This window comes from Centrocercus urophasianus, unplaced genomic scaffold, assembly GCF_019232065.1.
Source record: "Centrocercus urophasianus isolate 14NV4802_14NV808 unplaced genomic scaffold, USGS_Curo_1.0 seq_12, whole genome shotgun sequence".
Lineage (NCBI taxonomy): Eukaryota > Metazoa > Chordata > Aves > Galliformes > Phasianidae > Centrocercus > Centrocercus urophasianus.
In genome coordinates this window covers 46,062,859-46,090,358 of record NW_024884364.1, presented here as the reverse complement: position 1 = coordinate 46,090,358, position 27,500 = coordinate 46,062,859, and the positions used below count along the sequence as shown (strand labels likewise).

At 41.7% G+C, this 27,500-nt stretch overlaps 1 protein-coding gene across 5 annotated transcripts; it reads right to left on the bottom strand.

Moving 5' to 3' along the window:
- GEMIN8 (gem nuclear organelle associated protein 8) lies at positions 1–26,613 on the bottom strand. Of its 5 annotated transcripts, none has more exons than XM_042810180.1 (4): positions 26,541–26,613; positions 22,361–22,396; positions 19,207–19,630; positions 1–1,713 (listed from the first exon to the last, which is right to left on the bottom strand). In XM_042810180.1, the coding sequence occupies exons 2-4, from the start codon at positions 22,382–22,384 to the stop codon at positions 1,457–1,459; spliced, it is 705 nt and encodes a 234-aa protein (XP_042666114.1). In that variant the 5' UTR covers positions 22,385–22,396; positions 26,541–26,613; the 3' UTR covers positions 1–1,456. The 5 variants fall into 5 exon arrangements, with proteins under 5 accessions (XP_042666114.1, XP_042666118.1, XP_042666119.1 ...); XM_042810184.1 differs by having other exon boundaries at positions 22,364–22,396; XM_042810185.1 differs by lacking the exon at positions 26,541–26,613 and adding an exon at positions 25,319–25,338 and having other exon boundaries at positions 22,364–22,396.
- Between the last annotated feature and the right edge of the window lie 887 nt (positions 26,614–27,500).

The window sequence follows — 27,500 nt, the reverse complement described above, 5'->3', positions numbered from 1 at the left end:
TATCATTAAGAACATTTATTTGGTCAACAAAGAATTCCATACAAAATACCAGATTTCTGACAAAATCCAACAAAAAACAAGAGCTAAGACAAATGCAGGGCTGTAATTCAGAACACGCCTCCCTCGTGTGTCAAGCCTAAGTTATTCATATCAATCATATCCATAACAAGTCTTGAACACTGGGGGATTTTAATTTCAGTGTTTAACTCATCTCTTCACATCTAATGAGGAGTGAGGGAGGTAGAACTGAACTCAAAATGCTGATTTACAAAAACATGGTAACTACTAGGAAAAAACAAAGTCTCCAAACTGCACCTCAGATTTGGTTTGGTTCAGCTGACTGTAGCAGAGAACACCAGACACAATGGGCATGAGAAGTTAATTTGTGACATTCTCTGCTGTGATAAAAGGCACAAAGGCACACAAATGTCAGTCACATCTAAAACAGTGTGCTGTTCCCTTGCTCTGCCATGGTAATAGTGCTTAACTCAAACTACAGATCTTCAGCACAAAGCAGTATGTAACAGCAGTGCTTCGCAGTTAAAGACTGATATATCTTCCTTCAAGCTTCAAACCAATAAGGTGTTTTCATTAGAATGACAAAAATAATTGTTGGCATTTGCCCAAAAAGCATTTTGTCCTCTTAAGGATCTCTTTTGCTGGACAGATCTATAATAGACAGGGCCACATCAAGTTTCTCCCCCAAACTCCCCATCTCCTTCATTAAAACATCTTCCTATCTAATTTTATGTCAGAGTTGAACTCCTGCCAGATAAGTATCAGTCTTGAAGAAGAACTTCCTGCTTTATTATATGCATTTGAAAAAAGAATTCAAATGGCCAAGCTACAGTAATTTGATATGTTGTGTCTTGGCCAGTGGGCTCCTGGCTCTCAAATTAAAAAAAAGAAGAAAATCAAAAGATTAGGAGACACAACACTTCAAGCTGTGTTGCATTAAGCTGGATCCAAACGCTGCTATATTAAAAAAAGATATAAAGAGATATAAAAAAGATATAAAGACTAAAGAATACCTAGTCTTAGAAACTAAGACTACTTAGTTTCCTAAATGGAAAGAGCTGACAATTTGTACAGTCCTTTTCATTTTGTAATTGCTATTAATTTTTTCCAGTTCATTAGGTATAGATGTTGTCATATTTCTCACCTGCATGGTCAAGGCAGGCTGACATCAAATGAGTGAAACAGACTTCAGACAGTTAAATTACTGTCTCCCCCTTTTACTAATTGGCAATGATATGTATGTAAATGAATTCTGACCATTCTGACCATCACAACAGGTGATGTTAAAGGAACATAGGGCAAAAAAATCACTTTGTCTTTGCTGGATCCTGCCCTAAAACCCATCCAAAAATGACATGAACAGTTGATGCTTCCAGCAGTACAGCTTGAGGCAACTGTCCCTACAGCTCTGTGCCAAGTCAGAGCACAGTCCAGGTACTCACAGCTTGAGGGGAATAATAGGCCAGTATTTGGGCTGTTTTTTGTCACAATTTCTATCAAAGATAAGCTGCATGGCAGTCTCCATAGCTAGGATTTTGGCAGCTTCATCACCGTACAATTTCTCCATTTCTGCCATTCTTCTCGCCCCAGGTCTTTCTGCAGGTGGCTCCACAGAACGCTTCATGTTTCTGTAAAGGTCTTGATCAGCCTCCACGTACATTTCTTGTTGCTCAGCTTCCAGTTGCTGCTGTCTCCCTAGACAACAGAAACACAAGTAAGTCATCCAATCATATTTTATTTTGACTTCTAAAATATTACACATTCAAATCTGTGGTGAGTCTAGACAGCCCAGATCCACTCATTTAGGTTGCTGCTAACTTCTTCAAGGGAAGATGATCCTGGAAAACACAGAAAACTTCTCTATTAGTAATAAAAAGTAGTAACTAGTGTTGCTTCAGTTCTTCCCTGATGTACACAAGTCCTGAAAAGAAAAAAAAACCTGTAAGAGTTGGTTTCCAAAGTAATTACTTAGCAGCTGAGATAACAAAACAATGCATAGGACAGTGCAACTTTAGCTGAACCACAGCCAAGAGAAAATGTAATCAGTTACTACTCTCTGAAAATGAACAAACCAGTCTGTCATGCCAGTGTCAGCCATCAAATGTATCCGATGGAACGCAGCTGTAAGCACTGTGTTCAGACAAACTAGCCAACCTCATCCATTTTGCACGACCTGCAAAGTTCAAAACTGACAGCTTTACTGTCATTGCTTTAAAGACAAGACAAAACAACAGCTAACGTATATCCCCGCACCACATCTTTTAAAGAGGATTCAGAACAGTTCAGAGAGGTGAAACGCTTGGACCAATCTGCCAAAAATCCTCTTTAGTAAGCCCAATTTTGAAGCAAGAAATTGGTTTGCACACATAAGGATACCCTCACTTCATGAGTGCTTCTCTGAAGGAATAAACAATGCTCTAGGCAGTTAAAACACAGCATGTGCAGGACTCCTCTCTCATGGGAGACATTCATACACGATGAAAAAAATCACTTGGGAGGGACTGAACTTCTTCACCTACCAATAACAAATGATGGTTCCTAAAACTGCATCACAGGAATGGTTATTCACTGTTAATGTGAACACTTTTTTTAAAACAAGCAGATGAGAGGGACTGAGTTCACTGGTCAGGATGCATTAATCACATACAGGACATACTTCTCATGTTCGGTGCTATGGACCCCTTCTCTCCTTCCTCAGAGAATGAATTTAGCTTCTACCAAACACACGACATCTGCAAACCCTAACCCAAAGCTAAGTATCCTGACATATCCTTGTCAAACATCTGCAGTTTATTGTTACACTGCAAAGCCCTGTATGCAGCAGCCAACTGTCAGACTTAATGAAAGAATTATCCTCTGTACCTCATTCACAGAAAATAGGTATTTTCAACAGTGTAAGAAGAAACTTCAATGCTGGCATCTGCTCGTCAAGAGAGGGACAGGGAAAGCTTCTGTCCTGCCATTTCCACCATTCTCTGTTGATAGAGGAAGGACAGCAGAGCTTGAGGGGCTATTGGAATCATAGAATCATAGAGGTTGGAAGGGACCTCTGCAAACCACTGAGCTAACCCCCCTGCAATCTACTCCAAAGAGATGCTTCAATTTCAGTGCTTCTTCTTTAAGGGTACATCCCCAGAGTGTGCTGTATTGCCAGAACTCAAGAGGAAATATACATTAGGGGTCCATGTGCATTTCTGGAAGAGTCAGATTTACTTGGTGTGAGGCCATTTCAACCAGAGGTCTTAATTAAAACTACTTACACCACCCACAGAGGGCCCAGCATCATGAGAGCAGCTTAGAGCTCAGGTGGCACAGGTTACTTAGATTGCATGGAAGCAAACTTCGTGGGACACCCGGCTGCCCACAACTAGGTAACATGCTTAGAGGACAAACCTGCTGCAAATTATGCAACTCATACTACATATTCCTTGACAAACCCCAACAATCTATGCTGAAAAAACATCTCCTGCCACAGGTTATAAAGCAAAACTCTGGCAGGGCAATGAACTGAACCCGCATTTGTTGACTCCTGGGTCACAAAGACAATCCCTTCTACTTCTGTACTGTCCATGGGAATTACTCATTACTTCTATAGCTGCATGCTAGAAACAGCTGCTTCTTCACATGCCTGAGAATATCTCTGATAGCTTGCTGCACACAGTAACACTTAACAGTTAATTTCTCTGGAGATATATAATGAATCCTTCTCTTTAGAAATTAAATATGTTTCTAGCAGAAGCTTTATGATGGATGAGTAGATTACAGTTTAGTGTGCATCAATCTCTATTCGAAGCACAGAATGGCTCATAAACCCACAGATCCCGACATTAACAATCAAAATAATAATATAAATTATAATTCTATTCTCTGAATTACCTAATGAACCTCTGAAGCATACATTTTACATTATGCTTTACTAGTTGTACATAATGCCATTAACTTCCCACCCTAACTAACTATTCCACAGCAACTGGCCAGAAAACTCCCTGAGCAACAATATTACACAGTCCTAGATCTAAGAAAGAGAGTCTGGGCATGGGCAGTGGACAGAAGTCTGCTCCCCACAGCTTTTAACTGCATAGGCTGAATTTGAGCACAGAATATGGTAGCTGTTGCCAGTAATGCCACTGCAGTTGCATGGAAGATGTAGTTTCCCATCGCTTATTTGTGGAGTGGTACCACTGTGAGAAGTGTCAGCACCGGCACCATTTGGTACCACGGTAATCGTGTAAAGAGAAGCCATGGAATAAAATGGGGACGTAGGCTACTGCTTTTACCAAAGCAGTTATTTCCAGCCAAATATTGAGATAAGAAAGAAGTTTTGTCCTGGTGAGAAGCATACTAATTACATCTGGTGGACAGGGAAACAGAACTCCCCTTACTTCCAGTCAGTCTGGGTTCTGTTACCTCCAAAATTACTTTAAAAACAATACAACTTGTGCTACATCTGCAGCTACTGTCTCATCAAAAAGATGACAATAAGCCTCTGATAATGGAAAAAAAAAAACCAACTCAAAACAATATAACTGTAAGCTGTTTATAGCAATAATAGGGAAGAATCTCTGTGAAGAAAGCACCAAACATTCGTCTACAAATTAGACAGCAAGGTTTATTAAAAAGCTAGTTCTCAGCCCACAGCAATGAAGTTCCCAGCTCATTTTCAAATCCTAGCTCCACACTCCAAATTTGTCACTGTGCTGTCAAGCAATAAATGTGAAACAATTTTTTCTTTTTTTTTTTTTTTAAAAAAAACAATTCTGAGCAGTTTCTCCTTCACTTCACACATGCTGAAAAAACAAAAAACAAAAAAACAAAAAACAAACAAACAAAAAAAAAAAAAATCAAAAACCCCCAAAAACCAGAGCTTTCCTTTATAGCATTCAGTTGCAACTTCTGGCAAGCTTTACTTCCCCCTGTTGTGAAAAAGCATTTTGCAAACGGTCAAAAGGCAGGCACAGCACAGCAGCAGTGTTTGGTTGCTATACCAAGGATAAGAACTGCTGACGTTTTCTTGACTGGCAGTTCTGTTTGTTCCCAAACATTCTCCTCTCCCTCGAAGCAATTTTCAGAAGTAACTTATCCTTTCTAAGTCCACTTCTGCGAAGCCATAGCTAATAACTGGCCAAAAGCAGTTCAGACACCTTTTTCCAAGCGCATGAAGTAGTTTTTTCTTCACCTTTCAGGAACACCAAGATCTCTACCCAAGTCATACTGCATTCTGGGACATCATCAATTATTCTAGGCCTCCTTTTAAAAGAAGTTTTTTTTCCTCCCACTTTTTCTTTCCTGCTATGGATATCCGCTTTTAATTTTGGATATACTAGGTGAAAGAAATGTGAATGAATGCAGGCAATGACCTTCATACTCAGAGGCTGCCAAAAGCAGGATAAACAGTAAAAACATCTTGGCTATTCACTGCATTTGTGGCTTCATATGCACACAATTTTGCATGCTTTCTGTGGAACTGGGACCAAAGCTCTTCAAGATGTAAGCAGTTTCCCCTATAGGCTCTCAGAAACTCAGAGATCTTGTTCCTCCTATTTTATAAGAAGGTCATACACTGTTAAGTCTGATCCACGTTGTTTTCTTCTTTGCTCTTAGTATTCTGTGAGAAGATTAAGAAGCAATCAAAAAAACAACTATGGGATTCATCCTTTTCTTATTAGAAAAAAAAAAAAAAAAAAAAAAAAAAAAACAACAGGAAAACAGAAAAAAGGACAAAACAAAAATCTCAAAACCAAAATGCAAGAAAATTCCCTTATTTGGAGACAAGTCTTCATGAAGAGATTTTTCCACACAAAGAGAAGATGAAAGCAGGGCCAGTAACTATCTATGCTGAATTTTCATTGAAGGCAGTGAAAAATTCACACCCAGCATCCTATGGCATCTTGTACCATTTTTAGCTCCTCGTATTGATACGCTCAGCCCTTTGCTTGCTGTAGCCCAGTGATCACACACAAGCTGACAGCACTTCTCACAAGGCAGCTCTCCCTGTCTCCACTTCTCTGGGTGCACATCACCTGCAGCTGGCTGTGCTACAGGATGCTGACCTGCACCATGGCAGCTACACCACGACACCAAGGCCTTGCTTGCCCTATACGGCACACAGCCTCCAGTGACTTTTGGTTTCTTGCCTATCTAGCACATTACTCTTGAAGGAATTATTTCACTTTTCCCAGTCTCTGTTCTGCTTTTTCTTTTCCATGCTTTCAGATCGACCTATACCCCTGTACCCCTGTTCACATATTCGTCTGCTTACTTCAAGTGATTAATGATTTTGTTACTGCTGCATGGGCACTTTCTGAGCTTTCTCATCCTGTCTTAAATGCTACCTGAGCTGAGGTTGAGCAGCCCACGCTAACAGCATTTAAAACGCTTCCCTTTCCTACTGATTAAAGACTCCTAGTTCCCTGCCTTTGAATGCCACTTCCCACAAGCCTATCTGCTGTGTTAAATATTCTGCCCACACAGGCTTCTCAATGCAAAATGCCAGATTCTTCAGCTCCTCCAGAAAACTAAACAGCTCTACAGTGAAGTTACACGGTTTCTCTGAAGTGATAGCATCAGACCATTTTATTATGCCAGTACTTGTATAAACCAGGCACACCATATAGAAAACCCCAATCTGTACCTAAAGGAATTCTAACAAAACAAGGATTTCAATTTAAGAATTTGCCAACAGGATACTCAAGGATCTTAATTTTTCCAGAGCTATCATGAAAGCTGACATCTCAATCATTATCACTCTTTATCAGGTGCAAGGCTTTATGGAGCAAGAGTTTCTATAGGTGGGAACATTAAAGATCCAAGTAATCACAATCTTACTACACCAGCAGTGTAACCTACACAGTTAAATCATGTTGTTGGCTTGAAAACACCATTCTGGAATAAAGGTGACTTTTTGGGGTAAGTAACTGCCTGCAATGATAAGCTCTCCATCACCACAATGACAACCACTGTGGAAGAGAGTTACCACAAATGCCAAAGGTGTTAAAAACCCACACACCTATACTGACATCTTTTCCATCCGCTAGTTGAGAAGGGAAGGAGTCAAAAGAAATTGAATATTTCACCCTGTATATCTACAAGCAATGCAATATTCTCCAGAAAAAAAAAGAAAAAGGAAAGAAAATGTTCTGTTACAGGCTTTGAAGTAAGAGCAGATGTGACTCCTTGGCAGGCTGGAACTGTGGTTCCACAGACATTCTTCTTTTCTCGGCTACAAAACCAGCTTATGCAGCTCCTTCTTCTATCTTCCTCCCCTTATCTGCGTGTTCCAGCTCCCAAGCCCCTCAAAGACGCTGGTATAACCGTCCCAGGGGCACTACATTGCATCCCACAAAAAAACAGTTATATTTAATCTTGGTACACTTTAGTGTCTTGGCACCATGAGCTGAACTAAAATGGCAGCATGGAAGCAGAAGTGAATGGGCTGGGAAGAAAAACAACCTAACCTGGCTTTGGTACTAAGAAATGTTCGCCGAACCACAGTCTGACTGAAAACTTAGTGGTAAAAGCAGGAAATAGTTTGAGAAACATGAGTGTCTAAGAAAGATGCAGTAGCAACAGGCTGTCAGAGCAGACAGGAAACAGATTTTGCAAATCTGAAGTACTCAGTTTGATTGTTTCTTTATTATAACAGACTTTTACAAATTTCAAAGATGAAACTCCTGTAGAAACAGGGCAAGATCACTTACTAAGACAACAAGCGACTAGATGTTATCTTTGAAACCAAGACGAAAACGTAGCCAGGAAGCAAGGTTAGAATCACGGCGTTCTACTCCCTGGTTTGCTACTGAATAGTACTTACCACTCCTGATAATTATCCACATCATGCTTCAGTGTAATTACTCTACAAAAGGAGCCTAATGCTCTCCTACCTGATAATTATGAAGAATTAATTATCTCACATAAGTTTGAATTTTTTGTGGTAACTGGATGAAAGCTGCACAGTTAACTGGAGATGAAAAAAGCTGATTTCTGTTCCACAAATAGGATTAAAAACTAAGAAGGGCTGTCTTGTAGTCTCCAGAACAAACTGCCCAAGCTCCTAGACAGAAACAATACAAGCCTTCACGTCCACGTTTACACTAGCAGTAGGCTACACCGGTTACCATCCTTCTAAACGACCATTAACTTTTATTTCCTCCTACCACCTTCCACAACAAAACCCTTAAGAAGGGATATTTTTATACTCCACCAGAAAATGAAGCAAAACCCATGAACATGAATCAACCAGCCGGCTCCATGGAGCCCCAAGAGGAAGCCCTCTCTAGAATGAATGCTCTGAATGCAGTTCTGCATCAGATATGTGTGCATCTGATAGCCACAGAGAGCACAAAACACACAGGCACACCCAAGGCAACCAACCAGAGCACTGTATCACACAAACCAGAGATACTAAAGCATCCCAACTGTACGTTTGCACCATCTGAAAGAATAAAAAAGCTGGGAGGTTGCTGACCACCATGCAGAAATTAATACAGGACCAGGCACTGGCAGCTGCTTCCAGTACGGATCAAGCCTAGAGAAATAAGATTAAATACAGACCAGCTGACTCTGCACTCCCATCCCCCAAACAACTCCAATCTGTCGTTGATGGCAACAGTGCTGACGCCAGACAAAGACACCAGTGCTAGAGTAAACAGAAGGATTACTTAAATCTATATATAACTGTATCCATATATACACACAGCCATACATGGCACAGCCAGAGTAGATTGAACAAAGAAATACACAAAATTAGAAGTGCTTCTTTAAAAGCAAACCAAAACAGTGAGGGAACGTGAGTTTCACTAATGGCTTTGTATGTGTCCTGAATAGAAAGTAGGCACACGCATGGGAAGACAGTATTTTGTGATGTATAGTGCTCAACAGCCAAATAAAACTGAATGTTTGGGGCTTCCATGGGAACAAAAAGGAGTAGCCTGTACGAGTCTTTTAAAATAAACATGTACATTAGAATTTCAATTAAATTTCCTCCTTGATTCTAGCCACAGACTATACTGCTAAATTCAAGCTTGTTCTGTGCTATGATACGGCAAAGCAACTCAGTAAGATACGCAGGGAAATCTGCTAAGCTACCAAAGCAAAGACTTTTGAAAGCAACCTGTGCCCACATCACCAACTTTTTGAAAGAAAGCACGGTCAGACTATGAACAGAACTTTCAGTTAACCAGCAGGTCCAGAAGTTAGTGTCACTGCAGCCATGAGGAACTAACAGTCACCAATCCAGATAAAATTAATCTCAGAAGGAAATGTACATTTTTTTCCATGCTGCTAGTATAAAAAACACAAATCCCTACAGCGTGTTGCCTGACCAATAATTCTGTAAGAAACATCTGGAACTAAAGAAATCAGCACATAAAACTTACAAAAGAAAGGGCCGAGGGGTTACTTTGGAAATTAACTTTCGGTCTGAGTTTCTCATTGCTACCATGCTAAAAAAACACCTAACAAATTAGGACTTCAAAGCCACCACAATAGTTTAAGAGCAATGCCAGGATGCATACAAACAAAACACAAAATAAATGCTTAGTTCAGTTTCTAAACTTGCCTTTCACCTAGCATCGTATCATTGCTCTAGCAAATTAAATTAGATTTACTTAAATGCACAAGGTTAAATTGTTGTGCCTAGCATGGAAAAACACAACAGCAATAACAAGATGAAAATGTGCCAGAGAAAACCTGCAGATGTGTACCTATCATACCTTTTGCAAAAGGGAAATGTTTGAAACTACAAGTAGTTCAAGAGCCCCTTGCTGGAGCAGAGGTCTCAGTACTGTCTCCTTTCAAAAAGGCAGCTTTCAGCATCCTGGCTTCTACAAAGTTATTAACACTCATCAAGTAGGAGCTTCATGTCTCCCTTCTGTGACTTCTCTGAGCAGTCTGGTCTCATGGTTGGTGACTCTGCCCTGCACATAGCAGAGGGGTTGCAACTAGATGACCATTGTGGTCCTTTTCAACCCAGGCCATTCTGATTCTATGACTTCAGTGGTACAATTCCCACATGAAAGAAGCACTGAAGAGACTTGAAGAAGGGAAGATTTCACATGAGGAGAGCCATCAGTAAAATCCTAAGGGAGAAAGAAAGACCCAGGGAACTACCGTCCGGTGAGCCTCACTTCTGTGCTTGTGGGAGGACCATGGAACAGATCTTCCTAGAAGATATGTTAAGGCACATGAGGGATGAGCAGGTGACCCAAGACCTCCAGCATGGCTTCACCAAGGGAAGGTTGTGCCTGACCAATCTGGTGGCTTTCTGTGATGGAGTGATGTCAGTGGTGGACAAAGAGAAGGCAATTGATGTCATCTACCTGGACTTGTGCAAGGCCTTTGACATGGTCCCTTACCACACTCTTATCTTTACATTAGAGAGACTTGAAAGGTGGAATATTCAGTGGATAATGAATTGGTTGGAAGGCCACAGAGCGAGGGCTGTGGTGAATGGCATTATATCACTACATCCAGGTGGAGGCCAGTAATGAGCCAGGGGTCTGTCTTGGGACTGGTGCTCTTCCACAGCTTCATCAATGACATCGATGACGGGCTCGAGCGCACCCTCAACAACTTTGCTGATGACACCAAACTGAGTGGTGCAGTTGACATAGTAGAAGGAAGAGATGCCATCCAGCGGAACACTGACAAATCCAAAGGTGGGCCCATGTGAACCTAATGTGATCAGCATAGCAAAGTGCAAGGTTTTGCACGTGGGTTGGAGTCATCCCAAATATGTATACAGACTGAGAGAAGATCAGTGCTCACCAGCTTTACCTACTGAGAAACAGAAAGATCAGAAAAAGCAGATACTTCTCCTCACACTCCACCAAAACCAGCCAGATAATTTGCTAACTGCCACCTCAGCACTTCCTCCTCCAACACATTACCACAATGACATCCTCTGGACCTGGATCAGGCAAGGTCTAACATGCTCTCAGGAAACCTACGTTCCTTTGCAATGTTTCCCAAATTTACACGTGAATATAGAGTTGATTTTTAAAGCAACAACCGCGGCTTCAGCAGCTACAAATGAAATTAAACCCAAGAGACTCTTACTCAGCTAAATGTGAACAGTAACAATCACCAGTATACCACCTATGGTGTTTATTTCATACATGATTTCAGTAAAAATACCCACTTAGAATTTATTCTTCATTTTACACTGTCTCTGTGATTTCAATGTATAGCAGAACAGTGTTTTGACAGCTTAGAATGTCTTCGAAAATATCAAGGGAAAGCTCTGACATCCAGATAAACAGGTTTTTGTATTTGGAAGCAAAACAACAGCTGTAACTGATGAACAGCTGGATCAATCCATGCTGAGCACTTCATATGTTAGCAGTACAACTTTTTAGTGTGTTGACACATCAACAAACTTCTGTGTTCCTGAGAGACAGGTAAGTGCCACTGTGCCCCATATGGCTGAGAAGGAAAGATTATTACTTTGGATATGATGCTAAATTCCATCCATTTTGATAGCTCTTGTGTATCCAGTCCCAAATGACATCATGTCCAAGGCCATGGTGGAATTCTATAAAGGGCACCCAACTCTAAAACCAGTAGCCCAAAAGCCTCTGTATCTCTCAATTTTGAGCATGCAAGGAGGTAAGTTTCTACAAGAGTCATGCAGTAGGAAGTCCTTCAACTCTCAGTTTCTGTCCATGCAGCACCCACAGCCCCTAATTACAGTGGGAAAGAATTTCATCTGGAAGCTTCTGATAAAACTGAGGAACCATGAAAGGTGTTGAAAAGCAAATGGGTCCTCTGAAGTTTTGGCTTTAGCAACATCACATTAAAACTTGCAGAGCTAAGTTATGTCTCCAAGCAAATCCATACAAGACGTTTGCTTTCTAAGAGAGTGATCTAAAATTTTAATGGCTTGAGAAGTATTGTTGCACCATACTGTTGTAGACTCTGAGCAGATTTTGGAAATAAAGAGCATAAAAAATGCACACCGTGGTTACATTCATTTCTACCTTGGTCTCCTTTAAAACGCATTCACTCAAGTACCATAAACCTTAAAACTTTAATTGTTCATGCTACAGCAGCTCCCCTAAGCAGACACAAAAAAGACTGGGTTGGAAAATACTTAATTCATAGCCACTGCCCAATTACAGGGTTGTGAGCCCTACATTAAAGATGGATGAATTCAGATTTATCATCACAAAACTGAGTCAGAGCTCTTTCCTACTTGAATGCATTTAGAGGTCTACAAATGCCACATGTGGCACTCAGACAGAATCACTAATCCAGGAATTTTAAGGGCAATAGAGAAGTGCATAACAGACTGCCTGAGTCCAGTGATCAGCAGCGAATGGCTTTTACACCACCTCCCTAGAGCTATCAGCATGATCTCACCTGCTCTTTTCCACAGCAGCTGCAGCTGCTCTCGCAGGCTCCCCTACAGGGACAGAGAATGAAGAGAAGACTAGGGGGAACCCCACAGAGCAGCTGCAGATGCTTATGGCATAAGCAAGCAGACAGACATGACTTCAGAAAATTACCCAAGACCAGTTCCCAGTTTAAGTAGATTTTGTGCATTCACCCAGCAAACCTTCTGAAAGTTGTTCTTGCTCTAACAAGAAGACTGGGAAGGGATTCCTTGGGGACTGCAGGGTGGCTCTTCACCTGAGCTTCATGGAGCTCAGGTACATCACTGCAGTATACCTTCATGCTTCGGAAACTGCATGGACACAAAACAGGAGATGACACTCTGCTTGTCTAAAAAATGAATTGCCAATTTCTTGTAAAGAGAAAGTTTAATAGCTGACCTATCAGAGCTACAGAAGAGACCCACGTACACAACTGCAAACTATTGAGTAGTTTTCACTGCATCTTTCTGAGACCACCAACAACCAATATTTACCAACAGCAGACCTAGCATGCAGATGGTAAGGGGCAAGGCAGCTGAGAGAAGCAATGATGTCTGTCCCATGCATCTTATCCTCACAACCTCAAGAAAAAGCCCCATTCAGGAGGAATTTTACTACAGCAGCGATTTACAAAGAGCAGCAACAATACAAAGTTGCCAGACTTCACCGATTCAAAAATAAGACATTTTATTAAGAATAAGAGCTCTCTGGGAGAAAAGGAGTTGGAATTTTGCACTCATTCAGTGAAGTTGTCAATAGGATGTATGCAGGGGTGACATCTAACTTCAGTACTAAATAAAAGGCCTGGAATGAACAACTCTTCTCAGACCACACTGTTTATTCTTCTGTCACTTAAGGCTTTCACTTCTTGCTAAGGTACTCAATATCTCTCATAAACGCGAACATATTGAGCCTCTCAACAAGCCACCTGAGGTATGTGTTATCTCCCCTGTACTAATGGAGACAGAAAAATAAAGGGTGAGATCTTAACCATAGGTTTCCAAAGTTTAATGTATATTTTCACTCTGAGACAGCTTTTGAAGCATTCTTCACTTCCATCAAACAAAAGAAAAAAAAAAAAATGGAGACACCGGACACCTCAACAGTCCTCTTAAAGCAATGCCTACATTGCAAATACACTGAACCAGACAAGCTGCTTCCCTCATGCCCCTAGAAATAGCCTGCTGCACCTCAAAACCTGTAACCCACAGCGTGCTTGGGCAGAACGAGCGCAGCGCAGCCATGGGCAGACAAAGCTGCAGGCTCCAGCCCCAGCTCCCCTGAGTGCCCAGGCTGCATGCTTGAAGCATGGTTTACAGCACTCCTGGTCGTGATAGCTAGAGCATCCCAGCAGCAAAACCACTGCACGCTTGGCCTCTGCTTGCACACTTTAAGCAGATGCCAACATTGCCAAAAAGTCTCAGCCTGAGGCACAAAACAAATAAGAGCAACTTCAGATATTCTAACTCCTAGCTCCATATATGAATCTCACAAAATCCTCCTGACCGTGCAACAGAGGAAATTCATTTCTGACTGTATCTGGTCCAGTGATGCAGGAAGCACACAGCCACCTTGTCTCTCTGTTCCATTAAAAGTTTTAGCAGCATAACAGCCACCAGTTGCAAAAAACATGCTGGATTAGTGGGAAAAATCATAGGTCCACACAACAAGACCCAAGGCCATTTTCTTGACTATCTCTAGGAATGACATTCTCTAGGAATAACTGTGTTCCCGAGCTGATACTCTTACTACAGTATTCATCTTTTCTTTTATGAAATGGATATAAAACTGTGCCCAACTCTGTTGTTCTGCAAATGCAATTCAGAACCTTTTTTTGTTTCTTTGCAAGTACAGATTACCTTTCAATGCTAAGGTGATGAAAAACGGTGGAACTTTGCTCTGTTTCTGCAGCAAGGAGGCATTCTTCTGCCACAGATTACCAAACACCAATAATAACAACCTCTCTGTTGGCTGCACCAGCTCTTGCACTTGAGAAGACCCTGCTGCTACATGATAAAAGGTTCCACCATTAAGAGATATTCCTTCTTCCATTAAATAAAAAACACACCATGCTTCAAAAACGTATCTCAAGCAACCACATATATTGTGGAGAAACTATTTCACAGGTTCTTCTCAGAAACTTCAGCAATGCAGCTTACAAACACAGTGGCAAAAATTTGTATGATGGCAAGGCTGACAAGCCAAGGAGTCAAGCAGACGTTTATCACCATGCGCACTGTTTTAACAGTCCAGGGCAGGGAAAAAGAAGCAAAAAGATTCTGGTCATCTAGAGAACTACTAGAGTCTATCAGAGCAAAATGAGTAACAGAGAGAAAATCTATTTCTTTCATTTTTGGTAAAGCATGGTAACAAACATGAGCATAAAAGCCTTTATTTTCCACAGTACAAAGACTTTAAACAAAACCAAAAACTTCATGGATCTGGTATTATTCAGACAAGTTTATAACACATGGAAAATTCCATTAGTCCCTTGTCACGGAAGAGGCAATGGCCACTGTCATCTTTTTCTGAAACCCAAAGGAAAAAAAGCTACAAATTGCAGATTTGAAACAAACATCTTCATTCAGCATTTCCTTGCAATCTGTTTTCTTTCTTTTTTTTTTTTTTTAAAAGGGTTTTCCATCTGGCACAAAAAATTTTAAGTTGAGACAACATTATTTTGGGAACAGCTGGAGGGTCTATGTGGGCAATACAAACAGGCTTTAATGGAAAAAAGAGCTGCAGCATTAACAACTGACAGACCATTATCCTACAGTAATGAACTGACATGACAGCACTTTCCTTTGCTTTTGTTTTTAAATAAAAGACACTTTCATTGCCTGCTGGCTGCTACAGAATGGTTCTCAATGTATTTGCAATGTCATATTTGCTCAATTACGGCAGCCATCTTGTATGTAAAAAGGGAACAAAGAAAAAGTGCGTAACAACAAACCACATTTCAAAGGCTAAATTTGGAAGTGCAATAAATAAAATACATTAATTAGACAATTCACTGAATTGTTAGGTTCGTGAATCTTACTTTCTTGCTTTTGCCCCTTTAAGTCTTGCAAACATAAGACAATGCATTCAGCCCCTCATATCTAGGACACCTGGAGAATGAAGTACACCACCTACCTCTGACAGGTGTCATAACTCAGAACAATGATTTCATGCTTTTTAACAGCCTCAGTGAAGACTTAAGTGCTACTAAAATACATCCCCCGGAAGCACAGGGAACTGGAATCATCAGTTAAAATGAAGAACAAAACCCCTTAGAACAGATACACTAAATAATTGTGATTGCAGGTAAACAACTGAAAAGAAATCAAAACTGCCTGTAAGGAATTTTAACCAAGTGCACAGGATATCTAGAATATGGAATAAATTTGTGGTGCATTAATGTGTCTGAGCTCATACAGACTCAGCAGAACCCTGCTCACAATTACTTTGGGGCATTCCAGGAACACATAACTTGACTGCAACACGTGATGAGAATATAAAAACTATGAGGAATTTGATATGAATTCAAAGACAAAAAAAAGGTTGTTTGTGAACAACTGTATCCCTGCTAAGCGTTAAATCATGCAGCAAGACTTAGAGCTTGCCAGTTTTGAAGGCTTTACCGTACAAGTCAGCCAGAAACTGAACAAAAATTGCGAAGAATAGGCACACTCCTGTAAGCCTGTGATGGGTACTGAAAACTGAACTCAACCTGAAGTTCTTTTCTGTGGCTGGTTTAAAACAATAGCTTCCTTCTCTTTGAAACTCTTCTTTTTGCAATTAGTATTGAGACTTATATTTTACCTCCCAGACATATGCCTTTCCCACCTAAATCTCAGGCCTATTTAAATCTTTCAAATAAAGTTTGCAAGACTCTTTTCTAATGTCTGTGACCCTTGTTACCTTCAGTGGACTCTTCAACAGGCACTAGAAGTGAGAGTCTGATAATTTCAGTCTATTTGACAACTGTTTCTCATGTCGATGAGACATGGGTCACGGCTGAGAACCAGCTGTATTAGCTTGGTAAATCAAAACTCTCATCACTCACACGTCCAAATAGCTGCGTTAAGTCTGTGTACTACTTCCTAATTTTGCAGGTCTTGAAAAACAGAATAATGGTGGTCATCCACTACAAAAATAAACCAATTCTCCAAGTTCTATACCTGTACAAGTCTCCTGTAGAAGCGCAAATTCCCTATTTGGCCCATTGCTCCTCTCCCATATGTCTCACACTTCAGCAAGCCGCCCATAACCACATATCAAACTCATGCACAGCACTCATTTCAAAAGAAGAGCGAGCCAGATGTTTGTTTGCAAATGCATATCGAGGTGGAGGGTTCAAAGGCTGTGAACTCCACCTGCAGCCACTTATTCACATCAGAGAAAGGAAACTCGAGACACAGCCTTCCCTTAACATTCTCTGACAGCTGGCTTATCCTTCACCTGATTGCCAAGGTCTCTACTGATATTCTCCTTTGACATGCCCAGTTTAGGGAAAATTTAAAATTCTCACCTAACACTACCAGTGGCTCTCCCAGGGATGGATGCCTAAACTTCAGGTGTAGCTGAGCTTTATAATGCCTATGTTCCTCTAAAGATCTGTTCCTAAGGTAGTGAGACAGCCCACTACATACAGTTTGGGATTAAAATGAAAAGCTATCAGAGGGGAAAGAAGTAAGCATGGGTTTCCTTTGTGCATTTGTATTGTCTCAGTTTTCTTGAGTATCAATACAGAACTACAGGGATTCCTCGGCACAGTATGAAAGATAGAACATGGCAGTGTAACGGACTGCACCTTAATGAGCTTCTAAATTTCATTTCTTTTTGTTCTGAAAAGACACCCAGGAAAACAAATAACACTACTTCACTGTGTGATACTGCCTTGAACAATCTCACATCAGCTCATTACCATACAGTGAGGGAAACAAAGATTCTCTCCTCCTCCTGCTACTTCTGCTACACAAGAAACTTCAACAGAACAACAACAACAAAAAAAAACAACAACACCATTTTACTTTTTTCTCCCTCCTGCAAGAAAAAAATATTTCTTAACAAGCTTATACTATATTTTTAATTATTCGTAAAATTAGCATTTAGATAGCAGCAGTCACCCAAGAGTTCTGTAACACTTTTATACTTTAATTAAATCTAGTGCTTGTTTACTTTTTCATGCCTTGAATAATTACATACAAGTATTACCCTCGCTTTATCATACCACAAAGAAACTTCAAATGACAAGAAACTGAGACTTGCAGTAGCTCAAGGCCAGATTCTGCTTAACTTTGGACTAAGATATGGAACACTGTCCCCAAAGAAAGTGAAGTCACACTTACCCATAAATAGGCTAGTATATGGCACAGAGCAGAAACCTAAGTATTCCAAAAGGCTCCAAGTACCTCTATGGTGGAAGGAACAGAAGTCAAACCTGCATTCTGAGCCACAAGCCTTTTCCTGATTCACCTGCTCATCATAAAGGATATTTTTCATATTTTTCATATTTTTAGCAAGAGCAGGCAGTGAGGGGTCAGGAATAGACTGAACAGCTATACCAAGGTCACATAGGATTTCCATGACAAACAGCATCTGTAAGCCCAGATTTCCCCATTTCCAGGACACCACTTTAATCACTCACACACCTTTAAACACCATTAATCATAAAGATTAAAAAAAAAAAAATAATCAAAGAAAGTACTGCATTTTCTAGAATTAGCCAAGCATCTTAAAGTACCCTGTCCCTCACTAAAGGAATGTTTCAGAAGAAGACGCCAAGCTGATGCTGAAAAATCAGAGAGAAAGGGCTAGCACATCACACACTACCACTTGAGCTCTTTGGCTCACGTTCCTTTCCTAACTACAGGAATGGTGCACCATACTGATAAGAAGCATGAAGTTAAAGCTGAGGAGTCTCAGCTCATTGGATACCTCAGATCAAAGGCCTTAGAATAACAAGATTTTTATTTCTCCCTTCCAATCACTGCCTTTATTATCCTCTTCTTTCTTTTAGAATATTTCCCTCTTTTGGTATGCATAGAAAGCCCTATTAAACATTTATTCTGAGTACTTCCTATTTGAGTTAAGGGGAAAAGTTGTTCTCATCATACTACTTTTTAAAAACACATCATTAATCTCTCTGCAGTATTTGTATATGAAATAAATACCAATAAACTTTTTTTTTTTAAAGGAATTTCACAGAAAAAAAGATGATCAAGATCTGAGATAAATACTAAGTCTTTGGCTTACATCCCCTGCCTAATGACTTGGCTCCAGATCAAGATGCAAAATAAAGAGAAACTTCTGGTATAGTATAGAATGAAGAGTACCTCAGGGATGCAGAGACAAGAGAAAGGTCTTGGAATTTTACTGTTGAGTTAGCCAAAAAAAGAACAAAGAAAATGGCTGCTCCATAATACAGAACACACAGAGGTTTACCCCAGGGCTCAGTAGGGTTCATGCAGCGAAGCGCCTCCTCTGGGTTCCCCTCTCAAACATCCAGCACGTTAACTATATTTAGCCTTCAGTTTCAAGAACCCCAGAATTTTTAAGAATACTGTCTCCTAGACAAGTAAGTTAGTCTCCTCTTTGCAGTCATAATTCTTTCTCTTTCTCACAGAAAGTGTTTCAAGATTTTTCAAACAGTTATTTCTAATGAATTGTACTCAACTGTACCCAGTGGTTTTGCCTGATTCAATCTGCTTGGCTTGTCCACCTGCAGTGCCAGTTTCTATAACTGTTACACAACCTGTAAACTCTGCAGCTGTCCACGACTCATTGGCATGGCTACAAAGCACAAGAAAACACCAAACAAGCACAGACTTACGTAGTTCTTCCCGATGCCTCTCTGTTTGGGCAAAAAACTGGCGAAGTTCCTCTGTGATCTCCATGTTACTCAGGTCATATTCAAACTCCCCTTCGGACTCCGAGTCTTCCTCCACTTCAGAGTCTTCCTCTTCCTCCTCCCTGTCATCATCCTCCTTCCCTGGCCGGGCATCCATGTTCTGCTGAGCTCTGCCACGTGGGCTATAGTTGGAAAAATGGTTGTGGGTACACGGGGGGTCATCCCCATCCCAATCTGAGTAGCGGCTACTTGGAGAAGCTGCATAAGGAGGCCATGGTACATGATAAAAGCACTCCATGGCTTTTCTGTAGGCCTCCTGGTGTCTGCGCATCCAGCGCACAGACAAATCATAGTGCTTCCAGTATCTTGCATACATTTTCTGAAAATACCATGGCTCAGCTTCCTCCTGCATCCAAATGGGGGGAATGAGAAAACAAGCAGTAATTGAGAGATAAAACACTGGAAGAATAAGCCCTATGTTTGTACTTTAATCATCGATCGCTCTTTTCCTAAGGAAAAAAAAATCTGAAAGAAAAGGCCAACTGTTAACAGTACAAATGCATTACACTTTGTTACTCTTACAAGAAGTTGTTTTTTCATCATCGTATCTACCAAGGAAGAATTCACAACAGAGAGTTGTAGAGTCCAGGAGGTTTCTTCCACACAAGCGTTTGTACAATAATGGTGGCAGTCAGTGGTTTTCAGGGAAAACACTGTGCAGATGTATTCCATGTTTCCTTTAACTACTCACATGACTTTTAAGAACGGAGTCATTCCAAGGTGTATGCATTACAACCAACACCTGATTTCCAAATCCGCAGGCAGAAAACAAGAGATTAAAATTCCTCCATACTAAACAAAGGCATTCATTTTATCCAGTAACATATTTCCTCCATCTGTCTGCCAAAGTAAGTTTCTCAGGAAAGGTCAAATGGCAATTCAGCCAAGTTCATATAGCCATTGCGGCCTTGATCAAAAACAAGTCTGTATTTAGCCAACTTCCAGTTGCCAGCAAATCCCCCTTTTGTACTCGTCAGCAACCAACATGTGAAAAAGGGTAACAAAGTACCACTGATAAAGCACAGGGAAAAATGATTCTACAGAGGGAAATGTATTGCAACACCACTGTTTCTTGCCCTGTGCCTGATCTTAGTTTCCCTGAAAAAGCTCAGTTTCACTCTGCCCATGTTCCACTAACAACTGAAAAGCCCTGCAGTCCTTCTAGCCCTGAGCCCTGTCATACAGACCATTTCACCTCTCTCCTCACTCTACTCACAGAGATCAGCAGATAACAGAGGATCTTAAAAGAAAGCCACAGAGTAGTAACCTGAAATCCAGAACAAATAAAACACAGCCATTCTTCTTCCTGACCCATCTTGATTTCTATAGATCTTTTACCTAGGCAAAACAGAATGCCTGTTAAATGAGAAGACTTCTAATTAAACCACCTCATGGCGAACACTCAATCCATGGCAAGATTAGCCAAAGTTTTCGGAGATAAATGTGACATTTACAGCTCTTCATTAGTTTTTTCATTTTATTCTTTTTTAGAGGCATTCAAGAAAAAAAAATATCTTTGTGTGTTTTCTTGATCTGCACTGGCACAAATTCCACAGCTTTAAAAGAATGGCCCTCTGGAAAAAAAAATTAAATCCCCAAACAAAACAAAAAAAGAAGCACTTTCCATTTAATGCTAACGAAGCAAACTAGGTTAATTTCATTTATTTCTATATGTTTTCATTTTCTTTTTGTCAGGTAATAATGCAAATACTGTAGAGCTTGGAGTAATTATTAGTCATACCAAAAAACCCCTCAACTATTATGTTTCCCTTCTTTCTGCTAAGCTGAGCCCATTACTCCAAAAGAGGTCTACAAATGCTTGCTCTCTTTCTAGGTAACTGCTAAGTGCTTTCAGAATTAAAAGATCCCCAGCCATGAGAGTCCATTAAAAAAAAAAAAAAAAAAAAAAACCTCACACAATAAAACAAACTTGCATTCCTTAATAACTTCTGATTAAAACAGCACCCTAGTCGTGAAGGCCTACAAGGCTCAGCAATCCAAATTAAAAGATCAGATAAGTGATCCCTCCCATAAAGTAACAATTCATGGATGTTAAGCTTCATGGCCATTGATTCTCATTTTAGTCCAGTACTGTGTTGCTACAAGACCTATCATGAGAGAAGATTTATTCCTAAAACGAGTGGGTGCAAGAGAAGCATCTGCCTTCCATATGGAGTTTCTTCATTCTTCATCATCCAGGGACCTAAAAGCTATGATATACAATGTTTTCTTCATTTATTTATCATTCTTACTTTGCTAAAGAATGTCACAGTGACTCCTCATCCTTCAACAGATGAGAACGTTCTGTTGTCGAATTTGATACATTCACGGGTTACTTACAGAACATTTTATTTTTCCCACTACTTAAAAATCCAGTTTTGAAACATCATGCAGCTTGACAAAAGCAGAGATCTCCGACATTCTATATATTTCCAAGAATGACAACATGTTCTTTCAAAGCTCAGAAAATATCTTCTTAAATGCTTCCAAAGAGCCCTTGATGACTTTACTCTAAGCTCTGGAATCCAGCTGGTTGACTGGCTCCAGTTGCTAATTTAGGAGAAAGGAAGACAAAAACCCAGTTCATGGAGACAGGACTGGGATGCTGGTGCCTGTCCAAGTACTTTTTATGGCTTTTCTGTTGAAAGCGACCCTTAAAACCCCCCTTTTACATTTGAATTTTAAAAATCCATCTGTTAAAAAATAAATTACAGAAATGTTTTACACTGGTGTGGAAAGAGGAAGGGAACACTTTAAAGTCTATCTTAGTTCTATGTCTGTGCTTTTTCAGCTGCAGAATAAATGGAAATAAGAGATTTCCTCAAGAAAACAAAAGCTATAAATTTAAGGCAAATGATCAGAGTCCTCTGTTATTTTCCTGTTATGACTCTGGAGCCTCCCCAGGAGTAGACAAATCACTCACTGTTGTAATCTGAATTCTATTTCACAGCCATTTAGATATTTTCACATCTAATTTTTATAAGTCTGCGTTGACAATTCAATAAAAGTGTTTATATGCATTTTGTGTATAAAATATGACTAAGCAATTGCATTGACAACCATAAAGACTGCTTACCACCTCTTGTGGAGTTTGTTCCATGATCACAGTGAACTAGAAAACAAAAAGCAGAGTTTAATTCATAAAAATATGCATTATGATGGTCACAAGTAATCAACATTTTTCATTAAACTTGAGTACTATGGCCTATAGGTATTGAATACCTTTTTCTCTGTGGCAGCTAGTGACGTCTCTTACTGGTAGTTTTTTAGTAGTCAGTACAAAACCTAGTCCTTAAAATCCTCCCCTACAATACTAAGGTGAACAGGGAGCCACCTACTTCTATATGGCCTAAAACGCTGAGACTGAATGATTTTCCACGTCACTATCTTCTGTTTTATCCCACACATTATACTTGCACAACCTTTATTTTCTAAAGAAAATACAAAACAAACAAACAAACAAAAAAAATCAAACAAATCAAACAGTGTCCTTGCTTTTTAGCAGAATCTGCACAGGGGCATCCATAAAAGTTTCAAGTACCACAAAACGCTTAAACTCCTCTTAATTCTACTTCTGTAAATCTTCTGATTAATTTAGAGCACACTTATAACTGCATAAAACCCTTTCTTTTGATTTACTGATCTTTTTCTCCAGACAACCAACCCCATCTCCTGCAAAGGAAACAGACTGACACAGGCTGCAATGATATTTTTGAATGTGAGGATAAAGAAAGAGGAATATGGGCAATGGAAGAGAAGAAAAAAAACAAAGAGGGGAAGGGGAGGAAGGGAAAGAGCAAAAGCATGAACAAGATCACTGTAACCACAAGGTTTTCTGCCCAGAGAAGCTGCGGATGCCCCATCCCTGAAGACATTCAAGGCCAGGTTGGATGCAGGCCTGGGCAACCCAATCAAATGGTTGGTAACCCTGCTCATGGCAGTGGGTTGGAGCTTGATGATCTTCAAGGGCCCTTCCAACTCAAGTAATTCTATGATTTTAAGGCCAGATTTGTATTTGTCATCATTTTCAGTGTGATCTACCAGCATGGAACACTAAGAAATAGTTCAACTTGCCTCCCTACCTGACAATTATTTTATTGCAACATTAGCTACTTCATCCGCATACCTCCTCCCAGGACTGCCATTCAAAACTTGATGTACATGATGCCTGTGAAAGGTAACAGGACCCAGCATGCTAAACCACCACTGCTACCCATAAAACATAGTCAAAGACTCTTCCCAGCAATACTGGAATATAGCCAGGACAGCACTTACTTACAACCGTTGTAGATTTATATCAACATAAAACTGGGATTCTTCACAACGCAGTGAATACAGGACAAAAACCACTTGTGCTCTGTCTCCCATTTAATACTCCTAATTAAACAGCAATTTTTTGCCTCTTAAGACAAAACGTACTGAGTGAAAGAATAAGGATGAGCCACATTCAAAGAAAATGCAAATCGTGAAGCTACCACAAGGGCAGATTATTGCCCTTAGTATGGCACATACCAAGCTCAAACCCATAAATCCTCAGTCAGACCACCAAGGAGCCCTCTGTACACAAGCAGTCCACTGCAACCAATGGGTTGACACATAAATAAGTGAAAGGACTACATCATTAGGCAAACAAAGTGCATGAATTCATTGTATTCCCCCCTGCCTACTTAAAGCAGGAAGGATAAAACCCAGAACTGAGATCACTGAAAAACACTGCAGTGACTTCTAACAAGTGCCATCCTCACCTACACAGAAGACTCATGGGCTATCCTCTGTGTACTTCAAACATCTCATTTCCATGCTACCTCTCATCAAAACTTCTAGCTCCGCTCTCATGACTTAAATGTGCACTTTCTGTCCCTTTCCCATACACATCTGGACACTGTCAAGGTCACTTTGTCTTTTCCTTATACTTAAAAATCTAAGCTCATGGCAGCCAACTCTTCAATTTCCAGAAAAAAAATTAGGTACATTTCACATTCATTATCCCCCTAATTCCTCCTACATGACAGAAGGTTCTTCGAACTAGCTTCAGCATAAACAGAAATCAGATTCAGAGCTTAATGTAAATGTATTTTTTAAAGCAGTAACCGGTGAAGTTTGATACTTTATTACTAATACACGACTTGTACGTGTGCTCTCTAATGGGGAACGGAGAAAGGAGGGAAAAAAACCTGGAGAAACTATTCAACTCTATTCAGTTCACCAAATATGAAAGAAATTAACGGAAGAAAGTTTTGTCTTTGATAAGTTTTACTGCTTCCTTTTCTCAGTTTTAGAATATTTCTTCACAGATAATTAAGTACAGAGCCAATGCGCTTAATCAAAACAGGATTGTTTCTTTATCAGCATCAGACAAGTAGACATTAATGAAAATAAATATACACAGAATCACAGAATCACCCGGGTTGGAAGGGACCTCAAGGATCATGTAGTTCCAACCCCCCTGCCTAGCAGGGCCACCAAACATACACATTCAGATCAGGTTGCCCAGGACCCCGTCCAACCTGGCCTTAAACACATCCAAGGACGGGGCATCCACAACCTCCCTGGGCAGCCCGTTCCAGGGCCTAGCCACTCTCCTTGTATAGAACTTCCCCCTAACATCCAACCTAAATCTTCCCTCCTTCAACTTGGATCCATTTCCCCTAGTCCTGCTGTTGTCAGCCCTTTTGAAGAGTTTACTCCCCTCGTGGGTGTAGGCTCCCTTCAGGTATTGATAGGCTGCAATGAGGTCACCACGCAGCCTTCTCTTCTCCAGGCTGAACAAGCCCAACTCCCTCAGCCTGTCCTCATAGGGTAGGTGCTCCAGCCCCCTGATCATCTTAGTCGCCCTCCTCTGGACCCTTTCCAAAATCTCAATGTCTTTCTTGTACTGAGGGCTCCACACCTGGACACAGTACTCCAGATGGGGCCTCACAAGAGCCGAGTAGAGAGGGACAATCACCTCCCTGTCCCTGCTGACCACCCCTCTCCTGATGGAGCCCAGGATCCCATTTGCCTTTCGAGCTGCCAGAGCGCACTGCTGGCTCATGTTCAGTCTCTCGTCCACCAGGACCCCCAGGTCCTTCTCTGCCGAGCTGCTCTCAAGGACCACTCCTCCCAGCCTGTACGGGTGCCTGGGGTTCTTCCGGCCCAAATGCAAAATATACCTGATCAAAGTAGAGACAGCACTCAATTTGTTTGGAGTCAAATGAAGTTGAGACCAATTGTTGTATTTTAAGACTTGGTAGCACAGTATGGAAGCCAAACCATCTTCTGGTGTGTCAGATACAGTGTGTCACATGGCTGCCATATTGGAGGCTACAGGTACTGCTCAAAAGGCCCATCAATTTAGGATCAAAGACAACTGACTTTATTTAGAACACTGATGATTGGAAAATTAACCAGTCTGTGGTACTGAGATAAGAACACAAGATCATAGAATCACCAAGGTTGGAAAAGACCTTCAAGATCACCCAGTCCAACTGTTCACCTATTCCCAATAGCTCCCACTAAACCATGTCCCTCAACACAACATCCAGCCTTTCCTTGAACACCCCCAGGCTCGGTGACTCCACCACCTCCCTGGGCAGTCCATTCCAGTGCCTGACCACCCTTTCTGAAAAGTAATACTTCCTCATGTCCAGCCTGAATCTCCCCTGCCGTAGCTTGAAACCATTCCCTCTGGTCCTATCACTAATGACACGAGAGAAGAGGCCGACCCCCAGCTCACTACAACCTCCCTTCAGGAAGTTATAGAGAGCAAAGAGCCTCCTCTTCTCCAGGCTGAACATTCCCAGCTCCTTCAGCCTCTCCTCATATGGCCTGTGTTCCAGACCCCTCACCAGCTTTGTTGCCCTCCTTTGAACACGTTCCAGGGCCTTAATATCTTTCTCGCAGTGAGGGGCGCCATCGCCAGCACAAGAAAGCTCATCGCCAGCACAAGAAAGACCGACAGGCCGCTGCCCCGCTAAGCGCGAAGGCCACGGGCTGACAGGAACGCGCTCCCGTAGCGGTCTGTCTGCAGCACACACGGGGCCGTACCCCCGAAGCACCAGCGTTTTGTGGAGGAAACACGAAAGCCTCGACCCCTTAAGCCGATTCGCGTGCGATAAACGCCGTCTGTCCGCCCCCACCGGGCGCCCAAGCTCCGAAAGCATAGCTGACTCCCCACGAACTACTCGCTCTCCCGCTAACGCCGCTTTCCCCGGCCCGGCCCTCCCGCAGCGTTCCCGGCGTAAGGGAGAGGACTCAGCCGCAGCCTGCGTACCCACCCGGGCAGCCCGAGCAGCCGGCCGCGCGGGGAACCGAGAGGAACCGGCCCCGGCGCTCCGTCGCTCCCTTCCGGCACGCACGCAGCGCGGCACCACGAGCGGGGCTTCCTCCGCCGCTTCCGCCCGACCATCAGCGGAGCCGCGGCGCCATCTTGTGGGAGGCCGGGCCGCGGCAGGCGGTGCGTCCTTGTGCGAGCGGCGGTCTGGCGGCTGGGAGCTGGGGAAAGCGGAGCGCGGGGTCTAACTCGGAGAGTCGCTGTGTTAAAAAAACAGATTCGAGGAACGTTACACGGCGGATGTCTGTCACGAAGATACGGTCCCGGCTGAGGAATTCCACGAGTGAACACCAGGTGCTCAGAGGGCGCGCTAAGAATCGGGATCGCAGAATGACGTGCTGGCGCACGGCTCCGCGTCCAGCTGGCCCGGCCCCTGCCCCAGCAGCGCACCCAGAGCAGGGTGCCGGGTCCACGGCCAGGCGGCTCTTGGACATCTCCGAAGAGCAGACTACACGGCCTCTGGGCAGCCTGGCCCGGTGCTCTGTCACCTGCACAGCGCAGAAGTGCTGCCTTCAGAGCTGCTTCATAGGCAACCTCCTGCACTCCAGTTTGTGCCCATTGCCTCCTTTCTTGTCTCCAAGCACTGCTGAAAATAGAGCAGCTCTGTCTTCATTACATTCTCCCTCCAGGTATTTGCATGCATTCTTGAGAACCTCCTCGAGCTTCACTTTTTAAGCTTTAGCTGCCACAGCACTTCATAGAAAAGATGTTCCAGTTCCTTCATCATCTTTGTGACCTTCCGTATAATCAATGGATATCAAGATGTTACAATCACAAAATAAACAAGAGAGTTAGGCAAAGCAGACCATGATAACAAGGATGATAACAAGAGAGAATAAATGGAAGGCTTACCCTTATGCTGGGCTCACCACAAAACACCAGAAGGAGGAATCTGCAGATGAGA

Excerpts from the sequence above, each read along its gene's own strand:
- GEMIN8 (XM_042810180.1), bottom strand. The coding sequence starts at position 22,384 with ATGGAACAAACTCCACAAGAGGTG. Across the intron at positions 19,631-22,360 it reads AACAAACTCCACAAGAGGTG|GAGGAAGCTGAGCCATGGTA; the intron begins GTAAGCAGTCTT and ends ATTTGGATGCAG. Across the intron at positions 1,714-19,206 it reads GAGGCATCGGGAAGAACTAC|GGAGACAGCAGCAACTGGAA; the intron begins GTAAGTCTGTGC and ends TCTGTTGTCTAG.